Raw genomic sequence first — 26,993 nt, forward strand, 5'->3', positions numbered from 1 at the left:
ACAAGCTATCAGGTTTTTCTGTTCTTTTCTTTCTTTTCTATCTCTGTTGAATTGCAGTTTCCTTTGTCTTCTTCGTGGTGCACTGAAAGAGGTTAGGAAATTTATCATGGTTATTTTTAATGGGTTTTTAAAGTCCCCCACAACACAGGTTGAATTGATTCAGGAAAATTTCCTGGAGCTGTAGCATTGTACTATTAAAAATAATTTTATCATTGCAATTTTTCTGTAAGAAAATACATCTATTTTTTTTCCTTCTATCCTATAACAAAACCCTGCTTTCTAATGTTTCTCCATGGTCAGATATTAGCCATTTCCCTAGATAATTTAGGTTGGTCATGTGCATTTTTATTGTAAAGAATTCTGCTAGTGGTTTCATGATAAATGCATCAAGCATTGGGAAATTACTTTTATTAGTGTACATTTAATAATGCATTAACAAAATAAATGAGTTTGTGTGTGTGTTTATCTTAAGAATGTATAGAAAAAGTACATGCTGCTATAGGTAAAAAATTAATCTTTCCTGTGCGCATTTTGTATGCTGTAGCATAAGAAAAGTACATTCCCAAGAGCTCAGTAGGTGGTTACTGCCTTTTTTTTTTTCTTTGTTTAGACATATTTTTTTTTTAGGCAGATTGTACAAGAAAAGCAAGTCCCAGTGACTGTCCCCCTCGTGGCCAGTCTGACAAGCCTTTCCTTCCCTAAGTAAGGCTGTGCATTGTTGGCTGGGATCTGTGTCTTTATTGCACGCAAACCAAATGAATGAGTTGCTCATGGCTTCCCCACTTATGAAACCCTGCTTTTAAACTTCAGATATTTTCAGGCTAGTAACCATGACCAAGTTAAATGTCACTTCTTATTCTACAAAACAGTCTATTACATGTGTAGTTACATGAAATTCAATTTCGCTTACTCATTCCATCATGCTGTGTTTATGATGCAACCCCCCCCAGTCTATTGAGTCCTATCCATTATTGAAGAATTAAAACATTCTAATATTAAGACAGTATTATTTCAGAAATGCATGCATCTGCATTAACATAAGCAGAGCAAAGGTATTGAGGGATGGTGTACAATATAATGTAACTCTCTCATTGATTTAAGATCGAAATCCCAGTAAGAAAGAGTAGACTGAAAGAAAATTATGTACATGTTTATTTCAGATACATTCAAAAATAAAATATTGTTTTGTCCACCACTGCTGATCCTATTTACAGGAGGCAGATGAGCTGTCTTGCCTATAAAAAAGTGAAAGATAAAGTGCAAAATTAAAACAAACAGAAACAGCCTGCTGATATTGAATGTCTCTGTTCTGAACGCTGCTTTTGAAGATACGTATGAGGACATGACTTTTCAGCAGACAGGGGTACTTGGTGAGTTCTGAAAGCCTTTTCTTTCCTTCAGGGCTAAACCGGAGAAGTGAAGAACTCCAGTTGCAGTTGAGTTCTGGCCATGATAAGTAAAGCATACATGAGATGAAGGTCGCAGAAAGGCAGAGTTAGGGATGGCTCTTCTGTGTACCCTGATGTCAGGTCTCAGGGAGGAATGATAACACAAACCTCAATTTTATCATAGTCAGAAATGCTTTATGAGAGGCGGAAGTCAGATCACTCGGTTTTGTTTTAGTTGCCCTGAAATGTTTGCTTGTGTGAAGTTTAGTGGTGGGTGTGTAACTATAAACTTTATTACACTTGTGCTTTTATTGTAGTCAACCTGCTTTATCGCCTGCTGTATCTTGTGATGTCGTAGTATCGCAAATGATATTTAAATCTTTTGACCGCCTTCCTGTTTCATTTTCTCCGTATGATCGCACATATGCTCTCCTCCTTTTGTCTCCTGGCCCCAAATTTTTCTTGGATCCTGCACAGTGACACACAAATGCTCCCCTGCTATCTGGGACACTGAGGATCCTCCTTGGCTTCATGGACACGTGTTCAGATATGTCCCCCATACTTTGCTCCTAACTAGAAATGAGCATAAGCATTCAGCAGATCCCTATACCTACCTTATGTGGAAAAAAAAGAAAAAAAAAAAAATTGAGAAAAGGTTACCTTTGTTTAGATCAAGTAACATTTTCTGCTTATCCTCCTCGGCCATCTTGTAAGTTTTTTCATTTCACTCTACTGTAAAAACAGGTAGCACTGTTGAATAGAAATATTTGACTCATACAAATCCATACAAATGAACACTGTGTTCATAGTAGCAAGTAAAGTTTGGAGACACAGAAAGTTCGCTATTTTCCAGAGGTAGTCTTCCCTAGAAATAATAATCCAGTGTTCTGGAAATAGTAACCTGATGGTTTTTCCCTCGGGGTATGGCAAAGGAGTACTTTAGTAGTGAATTAGGTGCAAAGAGCAAGAGATGAGACTGTTCTCATGCTGCATCTCGAAAACCCCCAGAAAGGCCGGGCACAGAAATATGCTGAAACCCACAGGAAACGCCTGCTGCACCATCACATGAGGTCAGTCAGGCGAAGCGCACTTTAGCGAGCGCAGACAAAACAAGCTCTGGTGAAAATGCCACAGTCTAAACACGAGTAACAAAACACAGACTAATACAGCCCAAGCTTGGTGGGAAGCACCATGGGAAAAGATTTAGCAACATTCTTCTGGCACTCTTGCTGAGGTGAAGAGCTACGAGGACTTTCAGCGTCACCCAGTCACAATAGCACCATGCACCCACGCAGGAGGAGTGACTGGTTTCTTATTAATATCACAGTACTTCTCATTTCCAGTAGCATCCTGTAAACGCAGTACCCTATTTACAGCTTTCATTTGGCATTAATGAAGTGGAATACTGATGCAGCTAATCAGCGCTAGCGGTATGATGCAAGCACGCGGAGCGGCGGCAGCGGCGGTGGCAATCATCTTAGCCCAGTTGGCAGGATAAAAATAACCCCTGCCAGCCCTGGGAAGCGGCAGCTCCCCGGCTGTGGAGGAGCACAGCCCATGACCCCGTGGCTCTGCGCTGCCCTGGAGCTCAGCTTCTGCTGCAGCCCACCTGAACAGAGAAAAGAAACAATTGTTATCCCTGTCCATCCATTTTGCTGCTTCTCTCCCCAACCCCTGAACGTGGGCATGAATTTTTGTACTTGCACTTAGGTCTGGACTCAGATTGCCTCCAAAACCCAAGTGGATGTAGGTTGCCGAATATGCTGTATAATTCAGAGGTGTTTTTTTTTTTCCCCTCTTCGTGGCACTTTGTGAGCTTAATTTAATCTCTGTCATTTCTTATATGTGGGTAAATGTCATCTACTTCATTTCATGAATGAATTAACACAGCCATGCAGAGGCTGTGTCTCCTGCACTGCTCACTTGGAAGGGGGAAGGGATTAGTAAATGTGTGTGACACCCTCAAGCTGCTAAACCCCAGGGTTAGAGATGCTCAGAAACAGATTTCATTTGCACTCTGGTATAAGTTACTTGAAAGACTCTACCAGCTCTGTACCTTGTAATGGCCTCAATCAGCCCTCCTTCTCCTTATTGTCAACCCTAAATATATTACTTTCTTACCACAAGTCTCTTACTGCACCTGACAAGGGAGGAGCTCCTTTAAAAATAGCTGTGCTTTTAGTGGTGGGGAGAAGATAAATAATCCCAGAATTTTCTTCCTTTTTTTGATACTTCCTTAAGCACGTCAGAAAGCAGAGGCCTTTTGGCAAGGTGCGAGTTTGAGATAGCGCAGAGGTTCTTGGTATGTGGAAGATAGCATTTTTAATCCCGGGTGTGTGGACAAAGAGTTGGGTGCATAACCATACAGAGCAGCGCAGGAAGTGTGTGTGAGCAAGCATTTTATGTTACGTGATATTTTTAATGCATCCAGGAATTAAATTAATAGTCCTATGTGCTTATTTTAAAGCTTTCACAACATGAAAAGAAACGTAGCTCATTGAAAAAGGAAGTGAGGAACAATTTATTCTTAAATAGAAATTGCTGTGGCCATGTCTCTTTTTTTTATGAATTTACACAATGGGTTGGATTAGTCTCTGGATGAGGTGTGTGTGAGTGTGTGTGTGTTGGCAAAGCTGCGCTTTGAAACTTTTCTCTGTGCCTGAGACTTCTCAATGCTACCAGGGCTTCATTTTCATGTGCGGTAATTTCACCTGTTTCTAGGGTGTTGTGGTTTTGGGGTGGTTTTTTTTGGTTTTTCTTAAGTGTTAATGAGAGCTTCATGGTTCTCTAATCTGGAGATACTCAACTTGTGAGTGCTTTATAAGAGTAGTCCAGGGAAGCACCTTGCCAGCTAGAGTCACAGACTAGGATGCAGAACAAGTGGCACAGGAGTTAGTTCCCAACCATCCCAAAGAAAGCTGGCATGGGATTTCCAGGTGTATGTAGCAGCTGAGAAGCTCTGTTCTCACAGGGTGTCAACAGGAGAAAAAAAAGGTGATTGCTGGCAATTCCCATCTCCTCCACACCTGCCTGTCCCCTAGTCCCTCAGATGGAAAATGGAAGATGTTACTTGTTTTCCCCACTGTCACTCCAGGTTATTTAAGTTGTAGGCTCCACAGGCCTAGAATAAGATTTCTGCTTATGAGTAACTCCTGTCAAATTAGGGCATGGGGATCTTGGAGACCTTTAGTTGCTAATATAACACAAATAATAATGGGACTTGTGGTACTTGACAAATTTGTCCCACTCCTTTCCTTTCCTTTCCTCTCAGCCCGAAATAACCCTTTCTGTGCAGACTGTGTTTGGGTTTTGCAGCTGTTCATTATGTATTTCTTATTCCTACTCCATCTGAATTGCCTGCGAGCACTGAAAGGGGACAGTGCTATGACAAATCAATTTGCTGGCCTCTGAAATAATTAAGTAAGTAACACTGGGCTTCAGGCCTCTTTTAAACAGGCATTGTGCTATTCGTTTTTATGTTTCTCTGCCTGCAGTGAAAGGGTGTCTCTAAACAAAAGAGGCTAAGTGATTGAGGAACTTCTTTTAGGAAAAGTGTCCTAAGAAAATCAGCCTTTTCCCACTGTATCTCTGCGTCTTTGTACTCCTCTCCTTCTCCCCCCGCTGCCTTTTTTTTTCTTTGTTCTTTGCTCTTCCCTGAAGAAAATAGTGATAATAAAATATTCTATTTTCATATGGCTCTACAGATGATCTTTGTGTACTTAACCAGACCACAGCATATAGAAAACAAAGCCTTGCTCATTGCCTAACAGCATATATATATTTTATGATTAATGTGTTTGTAATACATGGGACTGAGATAGGAAGATCAAAGTCTTCTGTGAATTGATAGCAGCACTGTAAACAAGGTGAAAGGGTTGCAGGTGTTTCCCACATGGATGTTATACAAAAACATATGGCCCTTTGCTATAAGGTACTGTATGTGCTCTCCACCTTTTCCTGTGCAGCAAGGCAGTATTGCTGCGAGCTTTGCTCAGAGAGCATGTCCATGGCTCAGGACCTGGGAGATGCTATTAGCAGCAGATGACCATGCAGTGTGGCTAGGATGATCGTGGGAGCATGGAAAGGCTAATGCTAAATTGGTCTTTTGAATTAAAAGTAGCTGATTGATCCTCTGTGTCATCTCAGAACAGAAATCTGCATTCTGGGGGTATCTCTGGCAAATATTGGGAAGGAAGATGATGGTCCTAAGTGTTTCAGGAGGGACCGAGCAGTCCAGTGTGCCCCTTGTCTCATTGCTCCTACTTCAGCTCAGAGTTGGACTTGGCAGGCATCTCTTACCTCCATGGGTTATCTTCTGTGGCCGTGGCCATGGCAGGCACTAGGTGTGGGGTTGAGATACCTAGGCCACATCTCTGCAGAAAGCAACAGTGGTGCATGAGCAAAACTGCAGATATCATTGCTGGATTGCTGTTTATTCTTGGGGATAAAAGAAAAGTTGCATTTATTAAATTACTAAATCATTGTAAGTAGGGCTGCAACATCCTGGGTTGACCCTGAACACAAGTCCATCATCTCTGTCCTTCTCATTAATTGCCTTGAGAGTGGTGCTTGTCTGCTCTTAGGAATGAAACTGCTACAGCTGGGTGTGGTGGGTGTTTTTAGCCTCTTCAGTTATTAAAACCCTTCTGATGAAGTTTAGCTTTTGTTCAGTACCCTGTAACATAACCCCTTCCTTGACCTGTGCACCCTTTGGCAATCTTTGCTTTTTCACAGCTTCTGGGAATAGACCCATGGCCTCTGCTGAACACTTGTGAAAAGCTTTTTGCCTGGCCATCCCAGCCTGCTGGGGCAATGGCTCCTCATCCACACTTTCATCTGCTGGAGGAAGCTCACACTGTCCTTGTGCTGTTGATGTACTGGTACCAGGTCTTTCCTGCCTCACCCTCCAATGGAGCTAAAGCTACTAGTCTAAAATGTGAATTTCTTTCTCTGTTCTGGAGGGCTGCAGTTTAAACTGAAATATAATAGAAAGTGCCCTGACAGCATAATTTAATGAACCCACGCCTCATCTACCCAGGAAAATTTGCCTCCATATGTGGGTCATGAAATTTAGTTTTGCTGGTGTGGCAGTGCTACAGCTGATTTCCATGTGGACAGAGGTGCATCGCCCCAAGGGTGCAATACTACATGCATGAATTCTTGCTTATTTGCAGGACTGGGCTAGGTATTCCCAAGTATTTGCTTTCCACCCTTTCTACATGAAAATATTATAAAGTATTGGGTCAAGCAGTGTGATGGTACTGTAGCCAAAGGTAGGACTTCTGTGTGTGAATGAGCCCTGTGAAAAGATTAGCCTAGGAAAAGTTAATAAAAAGTGCTGTCCTAAATTATTCATGAATCCATTTGTGATATACTTGCCCAGAGGCTTTTGTTTTTCTCAAACTCTTATTTATTAAAATCTGACAAGAATATCGGGTTTTGTTCAATAATAAATCTAAGTCTATTTGAGACTAGCGATATCCTCATCCAGTAATACAGCATCAAAATGAAGTTACATAGCAGGGGTGAATATGTTATTTACTTGGGAAGAATAGATTATTGTTCAGGAGGATTTTATCTTTTACTTGCTATTTCGAAACAAGTGAAAAAAACCCAAAACACCTAGTTGGGAGATAGCCTCTTGTTTTGTGACTGAGGCCTTGATCCTGCAAAGGATTTTAAATATATTAAAACTCAGTTAAGCATCTTTCTGGTGGCTTTTCAGGTTCTGAATCTGTGTTTGCTAAATGAAATAGCTCAGGTGATCTTGTTTTGTGTCTAGTTCTACTTGTCCTTTTTCTTTTACTTCAGGGAAAGACCATGGAAGTCATGCTTCTAGTGTATGGATTTTGACTTCCAAAGTGCGTCCATGCAAAACCTCATTTTTTGTGTCCTAAAAAAGGTTAGAAAGATTATATACAGCAAGTAGGAGAATGGAAAAAAGGTGGGAAGAGAGCTTTTGCTGTTTGGGATACAATAATGTGTGTGTTTTATAGCAGTCATTTCTTAAAAAAGGCAGAACTTTGCTTAAAAATCAATTTAAGTTTGTTTGGTTTTTTTCCCCCCAGCATTTTCAATTTAGTAGTTTAGGGGTTTTTTTCCCCCCCTCCTTCTCCTTCTCTGCCCTAATTTATAACTGGATAAAGAAAGGAAAAGCAGGTGCCTATACCTAGAAAGTTAGAGACGAGTAAATGAAAAAGAAAGCGCTTAGCTGTGGAAACAGAACTGGGAGTTCGGGTGACTGGTCTGAGTTGGAGGATGATGAATAGATTTGTTTGGATAAGCTTGGCTTGTGAGTCACTTTCTCATAAAAGCAGCTTGAGTAGGAGATGCTCCTGTCCCAAATTTTTAGTCCTGAATGCTTTCAAGCACAAAGTGCTTGTGACATAAAGACTCCTGCTGTGAGTACCATCCTGTTATCCCAGTGGACGGGAGCTGGAGATTTGCAATTTCCCGGATTTGAAATAAACTAGAAGTGTGTCTCTCCTACACACACATGCTTTGCATGATGTATTGTGGGGTGTCCCTTGCTGGTCAGAGTTAAGCTGTCTGGGTAGAAGACATAATCAGCTTCTGGTTCAAATTTGGAATCTGGTGTCAGGAAATTGGTCCCTGTGGAAAGCTGTTTGTTGCAGGACCATCAGTCACTAACCATTAAATGTGACAAGGAACTTGCTAAACTTGGAGGGAGGAAGAGAAAAGCAAGGTGTGAGCATGAGAGGTCAGTATTTGTGGCTGGTCATCCTGGGTAGGTTCAGAGCAGCACGTATCTTTGCTTTGAGAGCTTGTGTTGCCTCTCTGATGCCAGAGAAACTGTACAAATTACATGCAAAAGGTGCATGTAGGGAATTATCCTCTTTTGCTAAAGTCTATGATCAAAACCGTCTTTAAACTGAGGCCTCAGCTCTTTTGTATGCACCTATGAGGATTCAGAATAAAAGTTTGACCATTAACAGACAGCTGCTTTTGCTGCGGTTGAGCAAACTGGGAAGGTTGAAAAAGTTGTACCTCCACAGACCACACCACCCATATCTAAGGCTCCAGTAGAGCCTGTGAGTTGCATTTGGGAAATAAAAGTTCCTTCTGGAAACCCACCAGAGAAGTAAAGATGATGTCTTCCCTCCTGAAGCACATTGTGTTCTTGTTCTTCTCTGCCATTTGTTTGTTACGAGTTTTGGTGTTAGGGAGGTCAAGTTGGACTGTGAAGCCTTGCTTTGGAATCAAGATATTTGTCTGATTTGTTTGCCCTTGAAGAAATCAGGCTGCTGCAGCCTCATTGCCATGGGAACCTCTAGTTACTATATTTAATTCAGCCCGGGGTTTGCTTGTCTGTTCAGTTGCTGCAGTGTAGACAGGTGATAAGCAATATATCAATACTGAGCTATATCATACCAAAACGATTAGGCACAGATATTACCACGGTATTGCAGCATCTGTGGCACTGCTCTTGTGTTCTGCTATGAGCTGCCTGGTCCTCCTGTGGCTGCGTCCAATCTCTTCTTCCTCTATCCTGGTGGAGAAAAGACAGCACTGCCTGAATAGTCTTTCAGCGATCAACAAAGGTAGGGACTGCGAGCAACCTCTGCTTGCTGGTGGTGCCTCTTCCTCCCCCAGGAGAGCAGCCAAGCATCGAGTGCCTGTGGGCCTTGGAAGGAATGGGGCTGGAAAAGGGATCTCTGCACCCCTAGAAGTTGTAGGGTTGGGATGGGTCCCAGTACCTCGGCAGCATCCACAATGGTGTGAAGCCCCAGAAGGGCAGACCCTGGCTCCACAAGGTCATATTAAAATCAGGGCAGGGAGATAGAGGGTGTACAGGCCCCTATGACCCGTTCTTCTTCTGAAGTTTGACTAATTGCCTTAGACTTGGTAAAGCTTCTTTTGCCCTTTTTTTTTTTTTTCTCCCTATTAGTGTAACATAAGATTTGTGCATGGCAATGCAGAACCTGAGTTGCACTCTGCTCCAGTGCTAGTAGAAGTGGTGGAAGTGTGCCTTTGTTGCAGTCATGATGGGGGGACTTCTGGAAAAACTCATTAGAGACAGGGCTTAGCCATGAAAAGACATTTCATGTGGCTGATGTCAGGAAATTCAATTTTGTAGGTCTTTCATGATTATTTGAGTTGGTTTCTAATGTTTTACTCCTCTATAGTTTGGTTTAGTGATACTACATCACTTTGTACAGAATTCAGAGTGAGCAGAGTGTGTAAACCTTTACGTTAAAACGTTGGCTGAGTATTGATTAATCAGTAAAAGATTTTAAGCTATTTCCTTTAAATTCCAGGACCATGCATCTTAATTTAACAGTTGATAAGGCTGGGGAAAGATACGGCTTTACCTAAGGGAATACATTTTCTGTGGTATTTGTTCACAGCAAGTATATTCAAGCAAAAAGTGATGTTTTAGGGAAGGAGATGGTTCTCTGTGGTCACCATCTGCTAAAATGGTTCTCTATTTCTTTCTAGGTATTATATTGGTCGGCAGATGTTTGTGGTGATCTCCTCACCAGAGATGATCAAGCAAATCTTAGTGACAGATTTCAGTAACTTCACCAACAGAACTGTAAGTACACATAAAAGTTGACTTTGTGGATGGAGTTGGTAGCATGACTAATTTAAGCTCAGACCAAAAGTGGCTACAAGGAAGCCAGAAATAGAGAGAGGCAAAATTACAACATGGTTCAATAAGACTTTAAGTTATATACACTCAATATATACATTCAGTCAATGACTCTTGTTACCAGTACGCTCTAAGGATGAAAGGGAATGTCCTTAGAAGAGACACACTGTCCTTGTGACTGAAGCACCAGATGGATGTTGAAGAGAGAGGGTTTCAATATCCAGTTTTGCCACTGCCTTCCTGTGCAATCTTGGGAAAATCACTTACTAGCTCTCTTCCTCAGTTCTCAATCTGTAACATGGAGATGGTATTATTTGCTTTCTCCCACACATGGTCTGTTTTGTGCTTTTAGACTTCACAGGGCAGGAGCAGTCTGCTTGGGACAAGGACATGTCTCCCACAGCTATTGTATATTAGTCATACCTGAAAATAATGAATAGCAAAGAAGGAAGTTGGAGTTAGCAAGAATTTATACATATGCTCTTGGTTACACTCATCTTGGAAAGCTCATTTTCAAGAGCTGCTTAGAACAAATAATGAGGGTGAATGGCCAGAGGGATAGTAAAGAGTTCCAGCAGTTGCTCAGGACTTTACAAGGAAATACTGTCACTGCGTGCTGCCTCAGTCCCATCCATTCCCTGCTTCCCTCTGGGCCCTTTGTATGCTCAAATAAACTCACATGTATTCAGGAGGGTTGTTTGTGCCCTCAGGGAACATTTCTTCTCTGATCAGCTGTCTGTCTTCTCTGTCCCTCTGATCCTGTCTGCAACCAGTCAGTCTGTTTGCAGTCTGCTTGTCTCCTTTGCTTGCTTCTTTTGGTACATGAGTTTCATCTTGTGACTGCCTATATCTGACTTAATAACTACTGGTACCAGTTGCCCCCCATTCTGCCCATAACTCACACTTGAAAGCAAGAATCTGTTTTTAGACTTGTTAGGCTGAAGTTATTATGACAAGGGGCTTTTCCCCATTTTCTCTATACTTGAAGAAATTTTCCATTCCTTCCCTTCTTCCACCCCAAGAAAGAACCCTCTTTCTTCCAGTCTATAACTTGTCCATGCTTTTTTTCTTTATATTTGGTAGTAGTAGACTGTACCCACTACTCCTAGCAGTAGCTGGTGATCCAGTAACACCTCCCTCAAATGAGAGAGCTTTTTTGAGGGGACACTCAGAGATTTGTTCTGCTCTTAACTTTAGTCAGCCTGGTTGGTTGGATATATCTTTCTTTGTTTTGTCACCCTTCTCAGTTGGTGAAATTTTTCTTCCTCTCCAGGCTTTTTGTGTTCAGAGGTTTCTCTCTTTCTTGTGGTTATATGTCCAGCTATCATGGTCTGTAACATCTGTGTTACTCTCTAAAATTCAGATAGGTTATGTCACTATAGCCACTCTCTCCTTCTCTCTCCTTTGTTTTTTCTTCATCATGGATCTGTTAGGTATAGCTGTCTCTGCAGGTTCGTATCTTGCCCTTATCACTTGGCTGCCCCCTGAATAATTTGTGGCTTTTCTGTACAACATCCTGCTTTATTGATGAGGAACTGAGACATTGACAGAGTGACATCCCTGCCACTAACCAGAAAGCCTATGTCAGATGAGAAAATTTAACTCCTAGCCTCCCTTTAGCAAACTTAGCAGTTTCCCTCCAGTGCAGGGTTGCTATTTCTCTTGCTTAATGCCCATGAGTCTAAATCAAGTGAACCTCCTTCATTTCATATGCTCTCATATGCTTGTTCTATGGTCTTCTCACATACCTACAATCTTTGATAATTTCTCACTTTCCACTTTGTTCTCCCCTCTTCCAGCCATTGCTTTTCACTTGTTGGAGACAAGCAGCCCTATGTTTCTGGGTCCTTCCACATCTAACCTGGGCATCTTTTCTCCTCTGGAGTTTTCACACTGGAAGCTGTCTCCTCTTTAATTTGCAGTCAGCTCTGTTGGTGAAGTATTCGGCTATCCTGTACACTAATAATTCTACGTGAATATAAATAATGCTGGATGGTACATGAGGAAGGCCAGTGGAAGTTATTCAGATGTGATTTGGATTGTATGCAAATAATGATTGAAAAGTGAGAGTGAGAAAAGCACTTTCCAAGTAATAGAATTCTTTCTTATCACATTGACTGAATAAATGTCATTTTAAGACTTTTAATAGGGTTGCTTCTGTTTGTATATTTTAAAATTAGTCAAATGTTCCAGTTTGGTCAAATTTAGAAATACATCCTCTGAGAGAAGGCACAACCACCCCTCCCCCCACCAGGTTCAGGAAAAATAAATTTTCCTCAAAGGAAAGTGAAAGAGAGAAAAACTATTTATTTAACAAACACACGGGAAAAGGAAAATAATACTAAATAATAAAACCTTTTGCTATGAAGAAAAAACCTGGGAAAGTGTTGGAGTCCTCCCTTTGGTCTCCACAGAGCTGGGACTTGGCCCAGGGCCAGGCCCTCTGTGCTTGGTGGAAAGTCCTCCCAATGTGTTCTGATATTGAAGCAATCCACAGAAAAAGGGAAAAAATCCAAAATCCCAGGGAAAGAAAAAAAAGTTCAACTCTCAGTCTCTCTCCAGAGAAAAAGAAACTGAACAACTGGCTGAAAGCTGGCTGGAAAAAAAAGTCACTATCTGTGTATGACCTTGAACAAGCTGCAAACTGCTTTGAAAAAGTTTTGCTCAGTCTTTTCCTTCCTCCTCTCAGGCTCAGTTTAAAGGCATAGAAAGGCACAAGAATTAATTTCTGGGCATAGGGCGGCGATATGGGATACACATCATAAAGTCACCCCAAGACATCAAAGAAAGCTCCTCTACTTCAATTGAAGGTTTCTATTTGCTAGTGGGGAATTCAAAATACTAAAGAGATCCCCCTGCTTTATTTTACCAATTCCTTCCCCAGTGATGAGTGGTTATAGACCTGACTTCGGAGTCAATGCTGTTCACAAAGTTAGGCTAATGTATTCCAGTCCAGACATGGCACAGGCTTATTATTTCCACCCAAAGTCTTTTTTTCAGCTTAAGAGTGTCAGTCTTTTAGGCTGAGAGGATGGGAAAGCAGGTGGGTTTGAACAGGTCTTAGGAAAACACACTTGTGCTTTTCTTCCCCCTCCTCCCCATGTGCATTTCCAAAATCAAGATTTGTACTTCATTCACCAGAGTGAAATGTGAGTTGTCTAATCTAGAATGCCTCAAACAGAGATTATTCGCTCTGTAGCAGTTGTAACTACTGTAACAAACTGTCACTGAGTTTCAGGATGTGCAGGACTAATTCTAAAAGCTAAATGTAGAAAAAGTTTATATTCCATGTTTCTTTTGTCTCTTTTTCAATTAATTGTAAAATATATACATATTTGATTAGGAGACAATGGGAAATTTAAATTGTGAAGGGATGAAAACAGTGGGTGTATTGGTAGAAGCCAGTAAGATGATGATTCAGTGAGTTCTGACAGCTTTCATTAAAGCTGTCTGTAATGTGGTGTTATGCCTTTGAGTGCTCGTAAGCAGGATGACTTTAATCTGGGATTGTGCATTTGTGGACTACCTTCTGGGAAGTCATCAGAAGGCCTTTATGGAATGAGAATGGTTTTAATCTGCTGAGAGGATTCTTTTGGAAGCACCTTGTGTCCTGTCTCTACACCCTGAAAGACCTAGACCATTTGTGCACTTGTCACACATTAAACCTGTCTGCTCACTCATTATATAGACAAAGTAGATCTTGCATGTGAATACAAGCTAAACTATTCTTCATTTTATGTTTCCCTTTGATACTGTATATTTCATGTCTTTACTATGGATATCTTTTGAATATTGCTGTAAAAAGTCTTTTATATTCCCCTGCCATCTTCTCTTGTTTCTGAATTACTAGTTATTAATTCTTGCAAAAGAAGTGTATGGTGACTGCAGATCAAATCTGCATTAAGGTTCACTTCCTTATAGAATAAACAACCAAGTCTAGCACACAGGCTGTTATTGCCTTGTAGGAACAGGCTGTATGTATTGTTACCTGTATAATCACAGGAAGGCAATAATGACACTCTATTTTCCCATTTAATTTGATCTCAACTAATGTAAGCATTGTAGCCATTTAAAACCAAAAATGTCTGCTGTAATATACCTTCATACTTGAGGCATATGAAGCCTTTTCCCCATGTTTTTAATTATAGTTGAAGAAGAAAATATGAAAATTAGTTTATAGACCTTCTGCCAAAAAATGTGGAATTAATTTTAATTTAGGTTAACAATGGAAACCTCAGCCAGCATTTAGGCAGGGCTGTGCTGGAGTAAATGATACCTTTTTCTCACAACAGTGTTAAGTTGTCTCTTGAATAGAAGTTTCCTTTTAAGAGCACTAAGACCATTTTTTACTTCATTACTGTCTTGTGAATGAGATAGGATTATGATGGTTGTTGCTTTCTTCCAGGTGGGATAATGATACATAATCTGTTGTCAGATTGTTTTCAATTTCTGCATTGAAAATTTGTTTTTCAATTAGTGCTTGAGAATCATTAAAGTGTACTTTTAAAAATGTAGGAGCAGAATGTTAAGGTGGAACAATGTGAAGAGAAACATGACCTGGTACATAATTAAAATAATTCAGAAATTGTTGGTAAAAATATTTCCTAAAAATGTGGATTCAATGAGCCCTAAGGCAAAGGTAAGTACTGGCTAGTCAAGGTTTGCTAGGCTGCTGGAGCCAGTGCTCTGCCAGGATTCATGTGGCTATCACAAGTGAAAACTAGTGGTTGATTCCCAAGACCAAATCCTTAAATCTGCCGGCCAACCAGCTGGGGGAGAGTGACATTTTAAAATTCAAAAATCTACACCAATTCCATTTGCTGTAAGAAAACGTTGCTGTTTTCTCATCAGAAGCTTTCCTGCTACAGTGGAACAAATAATAATGGATTAACAGCAAACAATAATGAAGTGGTAAAAATAAGAACAAGAAAGTACCAGGAATATAATGTGCTACAAATTCCTTGTATCCCTTTTGAAGGAAAAATGAATTGCTTGAGCATCTTTTTGTTTTCGCTTGTCTGTTCGTCCTCATCATCTTCTAGTTCACCCACATAAGATCTGATTATTCTTTTCACATGTAGAATTTGTCTGTTACACTAAGCTGTTTCATCATCACCACCTTTATTTTGGTAAACCTATAATCATTCAGGCTTACCTGAGGCATTAAACAAATAAAATGCAACCACCAAGTAGGAAGGAACCTATTTTCTGCATTTTATTCAGTTGTGGTCCAGGATGCCTGACATAATCCTGAACTGGCTGTTCTTTCTGGTCTCTTGCTAGGCGAAAGAAAATTGTATATTACTGTATCAAAAGATCTATCTAAATTTGATACAAGATGCCCTCCAGAGGTCCCTTCTAAACTCAACTATCCTGTAATTCTGTGAATTTTGGGTCAGGCCCTCAGTCAACAGAAATCAACATATTAACTTTAGATGACTCTACACTGACTGATAATGATTATGTGTCTCCAGAGCAGGACTGGGATGTAACAACTGGCTTCAAACAGCTCAGCTCAGGAACTGGTCTATGTGTGTGTCTGTGTTCTTCACCTTTTGCAAATAAAGGACCACTTGCGTGTCTTGTGCAAGATCTTTCTTGCTGCCTTCTGCCTTGATTTTTAGAGAACAGGCATCAGCCCTACTGATATGCTGACTTTCAGTAAACAGTGGTAATCCAGTTGTGTATCCAAACCTGGAGTCTGATCCAGTTTATGGGCTGGGCTGTTTCTTCAGTCTCTCTCTCACAAATACAATTTTTATTTTGAAAAATGAACCCACCAACATACTCATTTGGAGACACGTAATGTGAAAATAGTTAAGGAACGAAAAGTTCTATACTGTTGCCAAAAGACACACAGGCATGCTGTCTTGACCCTTTCCCCCTTCGTTGTTTGGTTTAGAAATGTTTCTTTTCTTCAAGTTAAACTTCCTAGGATTATTTCCGGTTGTGTCGATGCCATCATCGTCATCCTTTCATGTGAATTTCTTTGTTAACTTAGAAATTGTTGTTGTTAAGTGCAATGAACTCAGCTTGTAAACAGATGATGAATGAACTTTGCTGGAAGCTTACCTTTGCCTGGGCACACGGTTTGGAGCTCCAGTGATGCAGTACGACAGCAGGCAAGTTGGTACTTGGAAAATGATTCAAACAAATGAGAAAACATGGTAAATATATCTATATAATGAGGTCTTCATTTTTCCACCCTTTAAAATGACTGTTCAGTGGGATGGCTTAATACATGAGTGATGATCTGGGGTGTGTGAATAGTCTGATTGTGATATTTAGTTTTGAATGCATGCTGGGTTTTGTGCCTGCAGAGAGAAGGAATGTGCTTTAAATTTTTTCACTGCTTATTCTGTTTAGAATTTTTTTTTTCGTTTTTTCACTCCTTCATCCTGTTTCATCTTGGTTTTTTTGGTTGATATAGTACATGGAAGGTGACTGGTATAACACCTCTGGAGCCAACATGTCCTATGATTAGTTGCTATGTCTGCATGTGAGCTTGAATACGTATCTGTATATATTTATGGATGCACATATATTGATTTGGGGTTTCCTTGTGATTTGAGGAGAGGCTGAATCTCTATTCCAATCTCTAGAGCACTGTAGACATCAGTTGTGCCATCTTATTATGGAAACTTCACAAAATATCTCTCTGTACCTGCCATGGTGGCATTTCGGTTTGTGATGCAGTAAAGCCGTTGTGCCTGATGGCAGGCTGTGCCTTGAACATCCAGTTGTTTGTGATTTCCCTCCCTCCCTGGCTTTGTAGGACAAATCCAAGCATCAATCCTGCCACATGTACAATAAGCCTTGGTCTCACTGAGCTGAGGATATTCAGTGCTTCCAAAAATCATTCTCTGCCTTACAAGGATAAGTGAAAAGGTGTCCAAGCAGTGAATTTATTAAGACTTAGGTTTTTTGCCTACTAGTTTGATACAGCTTCTAGATCATAGTTGTTTTGAAATCTTGTCTGGTACAGCATCATTATAGAAAGGCAGTCATGTTAGCAGGGAATGCATTTGCCTGTATAGCACTTATCTGTTTAATATTAATTTGTTTGACTGCATATTTGTGGGTGCTGTTATACAGCCACGTGAGCCCAGATGCTTGAGTGATTTTCCAGTGCCAGGAAGCTGAGCAAGGGCTCTTTTCCTTGTTTTGACCTGATGGCTCAGGAGCACTGAGAGTAAACAACCCTAATATCTGCTTTCTTTCCCAAGTGTGTCTCCATGGCTGTCTTCTAGACATACTAGAATACCTTTCTAACTTGGTCAATATATATATCTATATAACTATTTTGCTGCTTTCTATACCTCATAAAATAGCTTTTAATCCTAGATTTCTTTTTTTTCTTTCCCCTTTTTGCTTAGAGAGCTTGCAGGTTAATTTTTCTGAGCAATTAAATTCAGTTTTGTTTAAATGTTTTAAAGTAGCAGTGCTTATGCTTGCAATGGATACTTGAAAATTAAAATAATAAATATCGGGAGGGTCATTTCTTTCACACTATGTAAGTCTTTTTATACATGCACAACAAATTGTCCCTTATTCCCCATATGCTGAAGCTAATAGCACAAAACTAATGTTGTCAAATGATCACTGCTATTGACTGTAAATTTAATCAGACTTTGGCTTCGGTTACCCTTAAAGAAGGAGCTGATATATTAGTAGACCGTGTTCTGTGAACCACCTGATTCTCTGAATCCCAGTGAGAAGAGGTCTGGTTTGGTGATTAGGGCTCTAGGTCAGGATTCAGGAGCTCTGAGCTCAGTTTTTGGCCTTGCTACAGAATTCCTGTGTTCACAAGGGCAAAGCATTTAGGAAGTGCTTTGTCACCTTAATAAATGTAAAAGAGTATGTTGGGAATTTCCAGCTGAAGAGTATCATTAGAGAATGTGAGTGCTTCAGGACTGATGGCAGTGGGTTGGGATTTGATTTATCTGTTAATTTAAATAGTTGTGGTGGGAGGGTTTTTTGTTTGTTCTTAAAAGAAGCTTCAGAAATGCAGATTTAAAGTTTTAATGAAAAGCTCTTTTTTTTTCCCTTTTAAGTACGTTTCTATTTTGAAGTACTAAAAAAAGCTAAAGTAGGAAAGTTAGTATTATCAGATTTAATTGAGTGTTTGAGGATCATCATCTCAAGTTTGTAATTTTTATTTGTGATTCTAATTCAGAACAGGAAACCAAGTGAAACCTATGTCCGGCGAAGTGGGAAAGCTCATTTGCATTTACCTTTGGAACGCCTGGCACCTTCTTCTGCTGACCACTTGTGCTGGTTCTAGCCAGGACAGGGTTAAGTATTTTGAGTAGCCGGGAGGGGGCATGGCCAGGACCCTGAGGTTATTCTATACCACATCAGTGCCAGGGGTGGAGGAAAGGGACACCCTTCTTGGGAGAAGGGGTTCCTTCTGGTCAAGTAAATGTGGTTGAAGGAGCTGTCTGGTATTGTTTATTGTTGGAGGGATTTCCATGTGAATCCTTTCTTTTCTTGTACCCTCTCACTGGTATTGTTGCTGTTACTGTTCCTTTTCTTATCTCACTGCTGTTTCCAGTAAATTGCTTTCATCTCAACCCATGATCTTTACCTTTCCTGCCTCCTGTTCCGCTCTGCATCCCGCCACAGGGAGAGGGGAAAGCAGGGGAGCAAGAGGGCCACAGTGTGGTGTGGGGAGTCTCAGTGGGGGCACAGAATTGGGGAGTACGACTCCTAAACCAGGGCTCCACTCTTCATAAAAAGATGTCAGCATTTGCTTACTTCTATGCACGTTCTTACTTCTTATTTAATTCAGTGGGCCATGACTGTATTTACATACTTATGGGATATTCCCTTAAATGGGAGACTTTGTTTTTTCTTTACCACTCATGGAAAAGAGGGTGGACACAGTCTCTCCTCAAACATTTGAGTATTCAGTAAAGACTTGTGAAAGTTTAGGAAGATATAAATAACAGTAGACTGGGGTGCCACGGAATGGCTTACAAGCAATCAGTCTTTAAACACTGACTGTAGTTAAGTCAAATTCATTTGAGGATGGTCCTGTTGACTGACTTGGAGACACCCTCTAACTGACAGTGTATTTCCTTTGAGTGGTGACTTAGGTAGTTTGCTGTTTGAGGAAAGTTTCCTGCATTGTTGTGGCTGAAGGAAGCTCTCCGCATACTCCCCAGCAGTGGTGACCAGGCTGTAGCTGGGTTTGGAGAAAGCCACACTTCCAGTGAGGCTGCTATTGTAACTGGATAACATATTGTTGTCCAGGTAGGTCATATGAATTTGTTTGCTTGAGACTTATGAACCTCTAATTGAGTAAATGAACATTAATATTTGTCACATTTCCAGGTGAGATTGCAAATAAAACTGGCTGATTCCTCCTATATGAAGGGCTAGCAGTGATGGTGGAAACAGACCGGTTACACACAGATGAAATACAAAATAAAAACTTCCCACTTTATCTCTTTTCCAAATGTGGGTTGTCTGTTTTCAAATGCTATGGGCCATAAACCTTGGCAATATAAAGGGAATGCAATGCGATTGACTGTAAGGAGGCCAGAAGACTTAAAAACAAGTTTCCTCTTTCCTTGCCTCCCCATGAGGAAATGATGAGTCAGCAGGTTGAGACCACAGCTGATGTTGAGATTCACAGCCCTCTTATTTTTCACAAGAGTTATTATGAAATGAGTTGTTTTTCAGCATGGGTCTAAGCATTTGAATCTATGCCTGAGTCTTTCTCCGGTTTATTAATGGGCTGCAGTGCTGCCATCACCATGGTATCCTGCTACCTCTTCCCCTGTGAAGACTGCAAAACCACATGATGAAATTTACATTTTTAATTCTCCACTCTCCATGCCTGTACATATAGAAATGATTTGCAAAACCATGGGAGAGCACAAATGCAAGGACAATTCAGTATCAAGGAACTACTCAGGTTGCTGTGTGGTTTTGTTAGTTTTTAAGGCTCTCCCTTTATGCTTTTATACTGCAGCCATCCGTGGTTCAATACCTGCTCCTAGGTAGACACCACAACGCCAGATGGATTACGTACTTTACAGCACTAATGATAGTGGCTGATAATGTGTGCAAATCTCCCTTTCACTGCTTGTTCAAGGCAGTCAAGAAATACTGAATACAGCTGTACATAATTACACTTCTTTTGAAGCTAAATCAGCCTGTGAAATTTCTGTTCCTGGAAAATGGTCAAAATTAGTCAATAAAAAGCCCAACAAAACAAACAAACAACAAAACCCCAAACCCTTTGCATGTACTTAGTTAATGGTGTATTGTGACATTCTGTTTCTTAAATGCAAGGCTTCCCTGCCAAACTATTGAGATTTAAAGGGAGGGGGGCAGGGGAATTCTGCATCATGAAACTGTGAAAAGGTGGTTTTGCTGCAGGTGTAGGAAGATGCTGATTTGACAATATGCTGTGCATGTGCACTTGTTTGTGCCATGAGGAGTTTGTGTAGGACTAAGTATGTGTCTTAATGTCTTGCAGGTATGTGAAGGGTCCCCCTGTCTTTTTACCCACTCCCTGTTTCTTTTACATGTTTCTTTGAGTTACTGTAAGGTCAACCTTTGAAATTATCTGTTTTGGCTTGTTTATCCTCACCTCTATTTTCTTTATTCTATCATTCTGCAAGATTCCCTTTTCTAAGCAACTGAAGAGAACAAGATCAGAGTTTCATTAGGTTTTGCCTTCCCTTCCCCCAGTTTTTTCTCCTGTTGAAACTTGCCAATCACTTTTAAAGCCTACACTGGGCTTTTCTGCAGCACAGGAGATATCATTAAGGCTTTAAACCCACTAATGAGGGAAATGTGCGCTGCTTGAAGGCTCCTGCAATATTAACTACATCCAATTATGTTAGGTAAACGTATGAGTATAGTCAAAACAGGATGAAAGCATATCTTTCTATTCAGGCCAAAAGCAGTCTTCTGAGCCAATCTTTCATCAAACCTACATTGGCTATTTATTTACTGGGTTTGCAGCACTTTTTTTTAATACTGAATAATAACATTGAAGAGAAACAGCACTCATAGGCAAGAAAGGACTATCTATTCCTAGGGCTCTGTTCCTTATTTAAAGAACATGTTTTACTGCTGGATAAAATATGTGAAATCTTAACTCTGATGAATATTTTTTCTTGTTTAAATACATTATTGCTTCCTTATCTAATCCTGCCCTTAGCTGACTGTGTTATGAGTAGGTGGAGTGCAAATGCAGATTGTGCTGGTCTTTGCTGGTCCTGACCTTTGATTTCTGTTGATTTGTTGGGTTGTTTTTTTTGTTTTTTTTTTTTTGTTTTTTTTTGTTTTTTTTTTTTTTTTTTGTTTTTTTTTTTTTTTAGAGGGAAATTAAACTTATCCTACTTCTTTGGACATAGGCTGTGAGAATACTTTTTTGGGAACTTACTCAGTCTAATAGCACAGGTTTTTAACAGTCCCTCATTTCTGACTTCTGAAACTGTTACTCGACAGTAGCAGATTGGTTGTTTTGTTTATAGTTTTCTTAATTTTCCCTATTCTTGACATATAGTAGAGTGTCATGTCCTTCGATTCCTGCCTTTCCCAGTCTGCTTTTGTTTAGAAGAGTAATTATTTGTCACTTGTTCCAGAATTGACATAGGCTCAGATCACAGCATCTGAGTTGATGCTTGAGCAATCAGAGCTCAGACCCAGTGCTTTGCTTTGTTTTCATGTCTTTAACCATGTTTGGAGGTAACTCAGCTGCTCATGTACAAAAAATCCTTTTGAAGCATCTGATGATACAAGAACCCTCTTAAGCCTATGCAAGTGATGTTTCATAGCACAGAGAAGTGATTTACATGTGTGTACCTAGGAGTATGGTAGTTCAGCACTGGAGTAGATGTGAGATGGCAATATGTGATATTTGAATGGTTGTCATGTATCATACCTAAGATCTGTTTAGCCTGGTTGAGTGTGCTCTTCCAAAGGTGGCCAGCAGCAGAATTCCAAAGACTAACATAACAGCAGGACAGACAGTGACAGTAATCTTCCTTCTGGCTTATCTGCCCAGCCTCCGGCAACCAGTGCTGTGGTGACCTCCAGTGCCAGATATTGCATCTGAGCATCATTTCTCCCATTCATTCCATCGGCTACAAATCTGTTCCCACCCCACCCCCATCCCACTATTAACTCTTAATGCCAGGAGGTGGGGGTTTTTGTTTTGATTTGGTTTTTTTTATGGATAAGCTTTTTATTTTGAGTGTGATAGTTCTGGCTGGGAACTCGTGTGTGTGCACAAGTTCATTCCTCTTCAGTGAGAGTTAATGTGGTACATGTGGGCATTATTATACTAATCTTTGAAAGATTTTGTTCTTCATTTCAAGTATTTTAAAGGTAGCATTATATCTTCCAAATAGTGGGAATAATTCTCTCTTTAGACATTCATTCAGATAGCTTAATCAATTTGAATTTGCCTGCCTTTATATTTATATTTGAGCTTAAAAGTATGAAAGGTCCTTTTTTTTCTTCTCTTTTTTTTTTCATGGTATAATGATAGTGTTCTTATCTAGCACAATGCTAACAACCATCTTGGTTTACGTGTCAGTGTGGACTTTTTCAAAACTATGCAGACTGACATAGCACTGAGGCAGATGAGTGCTCACAGGAGCTCTCCACCATCTCCATTTCAATGGTGGTTATCTCCAATAGATGGGGAGTGGTGAACAGCTGATGGGTTTTGTAGCATCTTCTATTGATGCAGCTGGTTTGCAGTGGTCCTCTGACCAGAGCCTGGAAATTTCTCTTCTACCTAGCAATCACCTCTGGTAGATCTGTGCCAAGTGAAAAATTTTGCCACCCTTTTTTTTTTTTTTTTTTTTTTTCTTGTAATCTACACTATGAAACATTCATTCTGCAAGAATGAAACCTCCACAGGAAAAGATATTCAGAGACTGTGCCCTCCTCCCCACTGACAGCGTGTTACAGCTATAAATCTGGAGGATCAAAAGTGAAGAATGACTCGGCAGGTATTATTTTACTCTCTAGTGAGAATTCTTTATATAGTAACCACATATCTTGGCACCATTTGTTGTGAATAATTGATAGCAAATAGCTGGCTGATCCGAGCTTTGGGGAAGGGAAGGCGCTGCCATGTGTTATTGGGTGTGCTGTGGAAGCACAGCTCCTGACCATGACCAAGGAAAGTCTCAGGACACTTGCCGGTGCTGCTCATGTATTGTCAGCATTTAATTCACCACACTTAGAAGGGAAAGGGAAGAAGATGAGGGGTGTAAAATTCAAGTTTTTACACTGCATGGCTCACTCACAGCTCTCCAGCATAATGAGTCCTCCTTACTTTGAGCACACCTGGGCACTGCACATTTTCATGTTCATTCATCTGTTTCTGAAGTGATGGCTCGAGGAGACTCCATTTAGTGTCACAGACACATATTCAGCAACATATATACAGAGATCAGGAAACAGGTGTCCTGCAGCAAAAGTAAGGGATTGTTGATCATTGTTAATTATTTACTCTTGCCAACCTCCTCCCACTGGTGTTAAGCAACAGAAACAAAAATAATGACATTCTTTACTGAAATAACATTCCATTCCTCTTCTTTTCCTTCCATGCTTGCTCTTGCAGTAAAGGGTTTGGGGAAATAAGTAGTAAAAACAAGAACTATTTTGCACTCTTCTCCTCTGCTAGATTCGCTGTAAGTTGAAGGTACATAAGATGTTACTTTTTTCCCTTTTCAAGGCAATCACAAATGACAGTTTCCCCATTTCCTTTTCCAGTCTCAGTATGTGCATTTAGATGAAGCTAGAATTGCACTCCTGCACTTTTCATGCAGCTTTCCTAAAATAATTCTGAATAATTTAACAATGGCTCAGAAACATTCCAGTTTAACCAGTCATTGACCTTCAGTCAAGTTTTAATGTCCCTGGGACTATATTGGTATTTCATCAGTTCCAAAGAAGCTGTACTGTCACAGAGGCAATGGTGAGATCTATAATTAAAGTTGCCCAATGTCTCCTATTACAATGTTTTCTTTTCAGTAGATTACCATAGTTTAACTGCTTCAATTAGTATTTTCCATTTACAATTTTTCAGTCAAAATGGTCTTGCTATTTTGGAGATGATGCCTAGGGAAAAGTTTGGGTTATTTATTGATTGTGAGGAAAATAAACCCAGAGTCTATTGCTTTGGCTTTGGCTTTGTTCCCTCTAGTGTTAAGGGCTGGATATAAAAACCACTTTGAAAATCTGACCAAACTGCTTAAGTTTATAAGCCCCTAAAGAATCTCAGTAAACACAGACTCAACAAAAAATTATTAAAGGAGACTGACTTACTACTATCGCTCTCTGTTGACAGAACTCTACAGATGACTAAGAATTTCTACAAGTCATCATGTGAGCGTTATGTCTGAAGGAGGAGAGCCCTGCGTTTGTGACTGATTCATTTTACATGAAAGGTTTTTGGTTTTTTTATGTGCAGTGTTAAAAGTTTCAGGGTATTATTTTCTCTAGAAATCTTAAATTTGAGAAATCAAATCAAGATCCTGTGGGGAAAAAATGGTATATTGATAACATAACTAAAGAATTGGACCCATTTGGACCCATTTCTGCATATGCTTTAGGATATGAAGACTGCACTAAGCCTAAGATTTTCGAACCTCTTAATGTTTTATTTTGCTCTCTAGTATCTTCCTAATATAATTGTAATTGACTGCAGTAGGAATTGATGATATACTGCATTGTCAGCAGTAAGAATAATAAAAAAACAAGACAGCCTTACCTTAGTGATTTCTGAGATTTGATTAGGAAATGTGTGGAAGACAGAACTTTCCTGTCATATCTGATTTTGAAGAGTTGAAAGCCAAAATAAAAATAAAGAGTTGATTAAAATAATTTGTTTCAGTTACAGCTTTGAATGTAAACAAAAAGTGGTTTCAATTTACAAGGTAAAGTTATTTTGTTCCAAAAACATCTATAAAAAGGTAGTTTCTTGGAACTTTTCTCCTCCTTTTCTTCCAGAAAGCCTAGAGAAAGAAATTGATTTTGCAGTATTTCCAGTTTCTTGCAAATCTCATGGCTTTATTTAAGTTTCTCTAACCGCCTCTGGTTTTATTTTTGTTTAATGTTTGATTTTAATTTTTAAAAGGAATGTACCCTCCCTAGCTGGTGTTTCACGGTGTCATTTTAGATGTTCTTTAAATGCCCTGGCTGCTGGATGGCACTGCCTTGGTTTACCCTCCTTGTGGTCAAGTGGGGTAACTCTCATTTTTTCACTTTTTTCAACTCTTCCATTTGCACTTGTGGTAGCATTTATATTATATTGGCAGTGACAGTCACTCTTGGTTGTAAGAACTTAGGTTTGTCCTAGGGTTAAGATTTTTTCTAAGTAAAAAAATCAGCAGGGTTTTAGACATGTCACAAGGGGTTATTTTTTTCAGTTTCAAGATCCCTTTTCTTTTTCATGCTGCTGGGTGCTGGGGGTGTTCAGTGTGAACCTCAGGTGTAAGACAAGCAGCCGTACAGATGCAAAATGAGTTCTTGTGATGTCGGAGTGTGTGCTGTGCTGGCCAACACTGATGGTTGGGAACTACAACTCCCACCCACCAACTACAACTCCCACCCACCAATAAAGCTTGGAAGTGGGGGCTTGGAAGTGCATGTACCAATAACTTGCAAGTAAAAATAACATACTGGGTGCACGCAGTCAAGTGTGATGTGTGTGCTGAGTATGGGTACAGCCTGGCAATTTCACTGGTGTGTGGTCCTCCCAGAGAGTGAAGCTTCTTTCCTTCTTGATTTAGGAAATCCCAGCAGGCAGAGCTATGGCAGCCTCCAGTCAGGTTGCCCATTGCCTTTCTGTGTGTGCCTGGCTGTCTGGGGGTTAATCCTCAGTGAAAGGTTGCAGGTGTCTCATTCTCATGGCTGGCACACACTCCTTCCCCGGGCACTCGATAAAAGGGAATCTAGATCCCAAATCTCGCTCTGTCCTTGTGCATGTTTGCTCAGCTTCCAGCTTGTCTGTGCCTGAAATGCTGGTGCTGGCTTTTTGGGCACCATGAGTGGGCAGAATTCGGGCTCTGATCCATCCCTCTGATTTCACATCACGGTAACAGTGCACTAAAACTGAAGCAAGAGTAGTGAAACAGGCCCCCCAAATGCTGCATCACCTGAAGGAAGCCTGTTTGACCAGAACGAGATCTGTGAGCTCTGTGGTGTGGACTACAGTTTGTGGGCGTTTTATTGTTTGTAACATTTTATCTTATCCTAGAACTCTTAAGATAACAAGTTATGGTGGTGTGCTTTATGTTTCATAATCCACACTACTTCCTATTATAAGTCTAAATGTTTTAGAATGCAAAAGTAGCTGATACTGTTAATTTATTTGAATGAGGTACTTGCTGAGACTCAGAAGAGTGTTCCAACCTTTCTCCTTGAAGAAATCAAATAAGAGTGATGTGAGCAACAGTCTGCTTACAGGTTGTTTGTGAAGTAAGGCTGTTTTACAGAAATTGTGAGCTCCAGGGAACTCATGATAAGTCCTGTAATGTTATCTGTGCGCAGTAGGACTTTATTACTGTTGAAATTATCTTATGACAAACATTTAATTCTAGATATGCTCAAATTAATTTGTAAAAGGCAAATGAACACACATTATTTCATATAAGCATGTCAAAACATGCTTTCATAAATTAGGATTGTTTTATTTATTTGATTGAAACCAAGCAATAACCACAAATATGAAATCTTGGAAGATAAAATGCTGAAAATGTGCTGTGCAAACTCCTGAGAAAGTTTTATAGCCTAGCTCCTCTTGAGGGACAAATAAGTGAGGAACAAAAGCAGCTACTGCTATCAGGAAAATGCACTAATGTTTTGACAGATAGATGTGGAAATCTTAATATATGAAATTCGGATTTTTTTTCCCTGATGTGTAAATATCCACTTAATGTAATTAGCAAGAATTGTGAAGTAGCAGGCAGGGAATTCAAATTCTTCTGCTGAGCAGACACTGCAAATGT

The 26,993-nt window shown here is 40.1% G+C and overlaps 1 protein-coding gene across 4 annotated transcripts in view; it reads left to right on the forward strand.

The window, feature by feature from the left end:
- TBXAS1 (thromboxane A synthase 1) overlaps positions 1-26,993 on the forward strand; it is a 263,129-nt gene that overhangs the window by 123,002 nt on the left and 113,134 nt on the right. For 3 of the 4 annotated variants that reach the window (XM_032105667.1, XM_032105665.1, XM_032105666.1), the window contains one exon: positions 9,849-9,945. In XM_032105667.1, coding sequence (XP_031961558.1) covers positions 9,849-9,945 — 97 coding nt within the window. Of the gene's footprint in view, positions 1-8,714; positions 8,951-9,848; positions 9,946-26,993 lie in introns of those variants that run through there. The other variant, XM_032105669.1, reaches the window with a different exon arrangement.

The sequence above is a fragment of the Corvus moneduloides genome, chromosome 4 (assembly GCF_009650955.1).
Source record: "Corvus moneduloides isolate bCorMon1 chromosome 4, bCorMon1.pri, whole genome shotgun sequence".
NCBI classification, from domain to species: domain Eukaryota; kingdom Metazoa; phylum Chordata; class Aves; order Passeriformes; family Corvidae; genus Corvus; species Corvus moneduloides.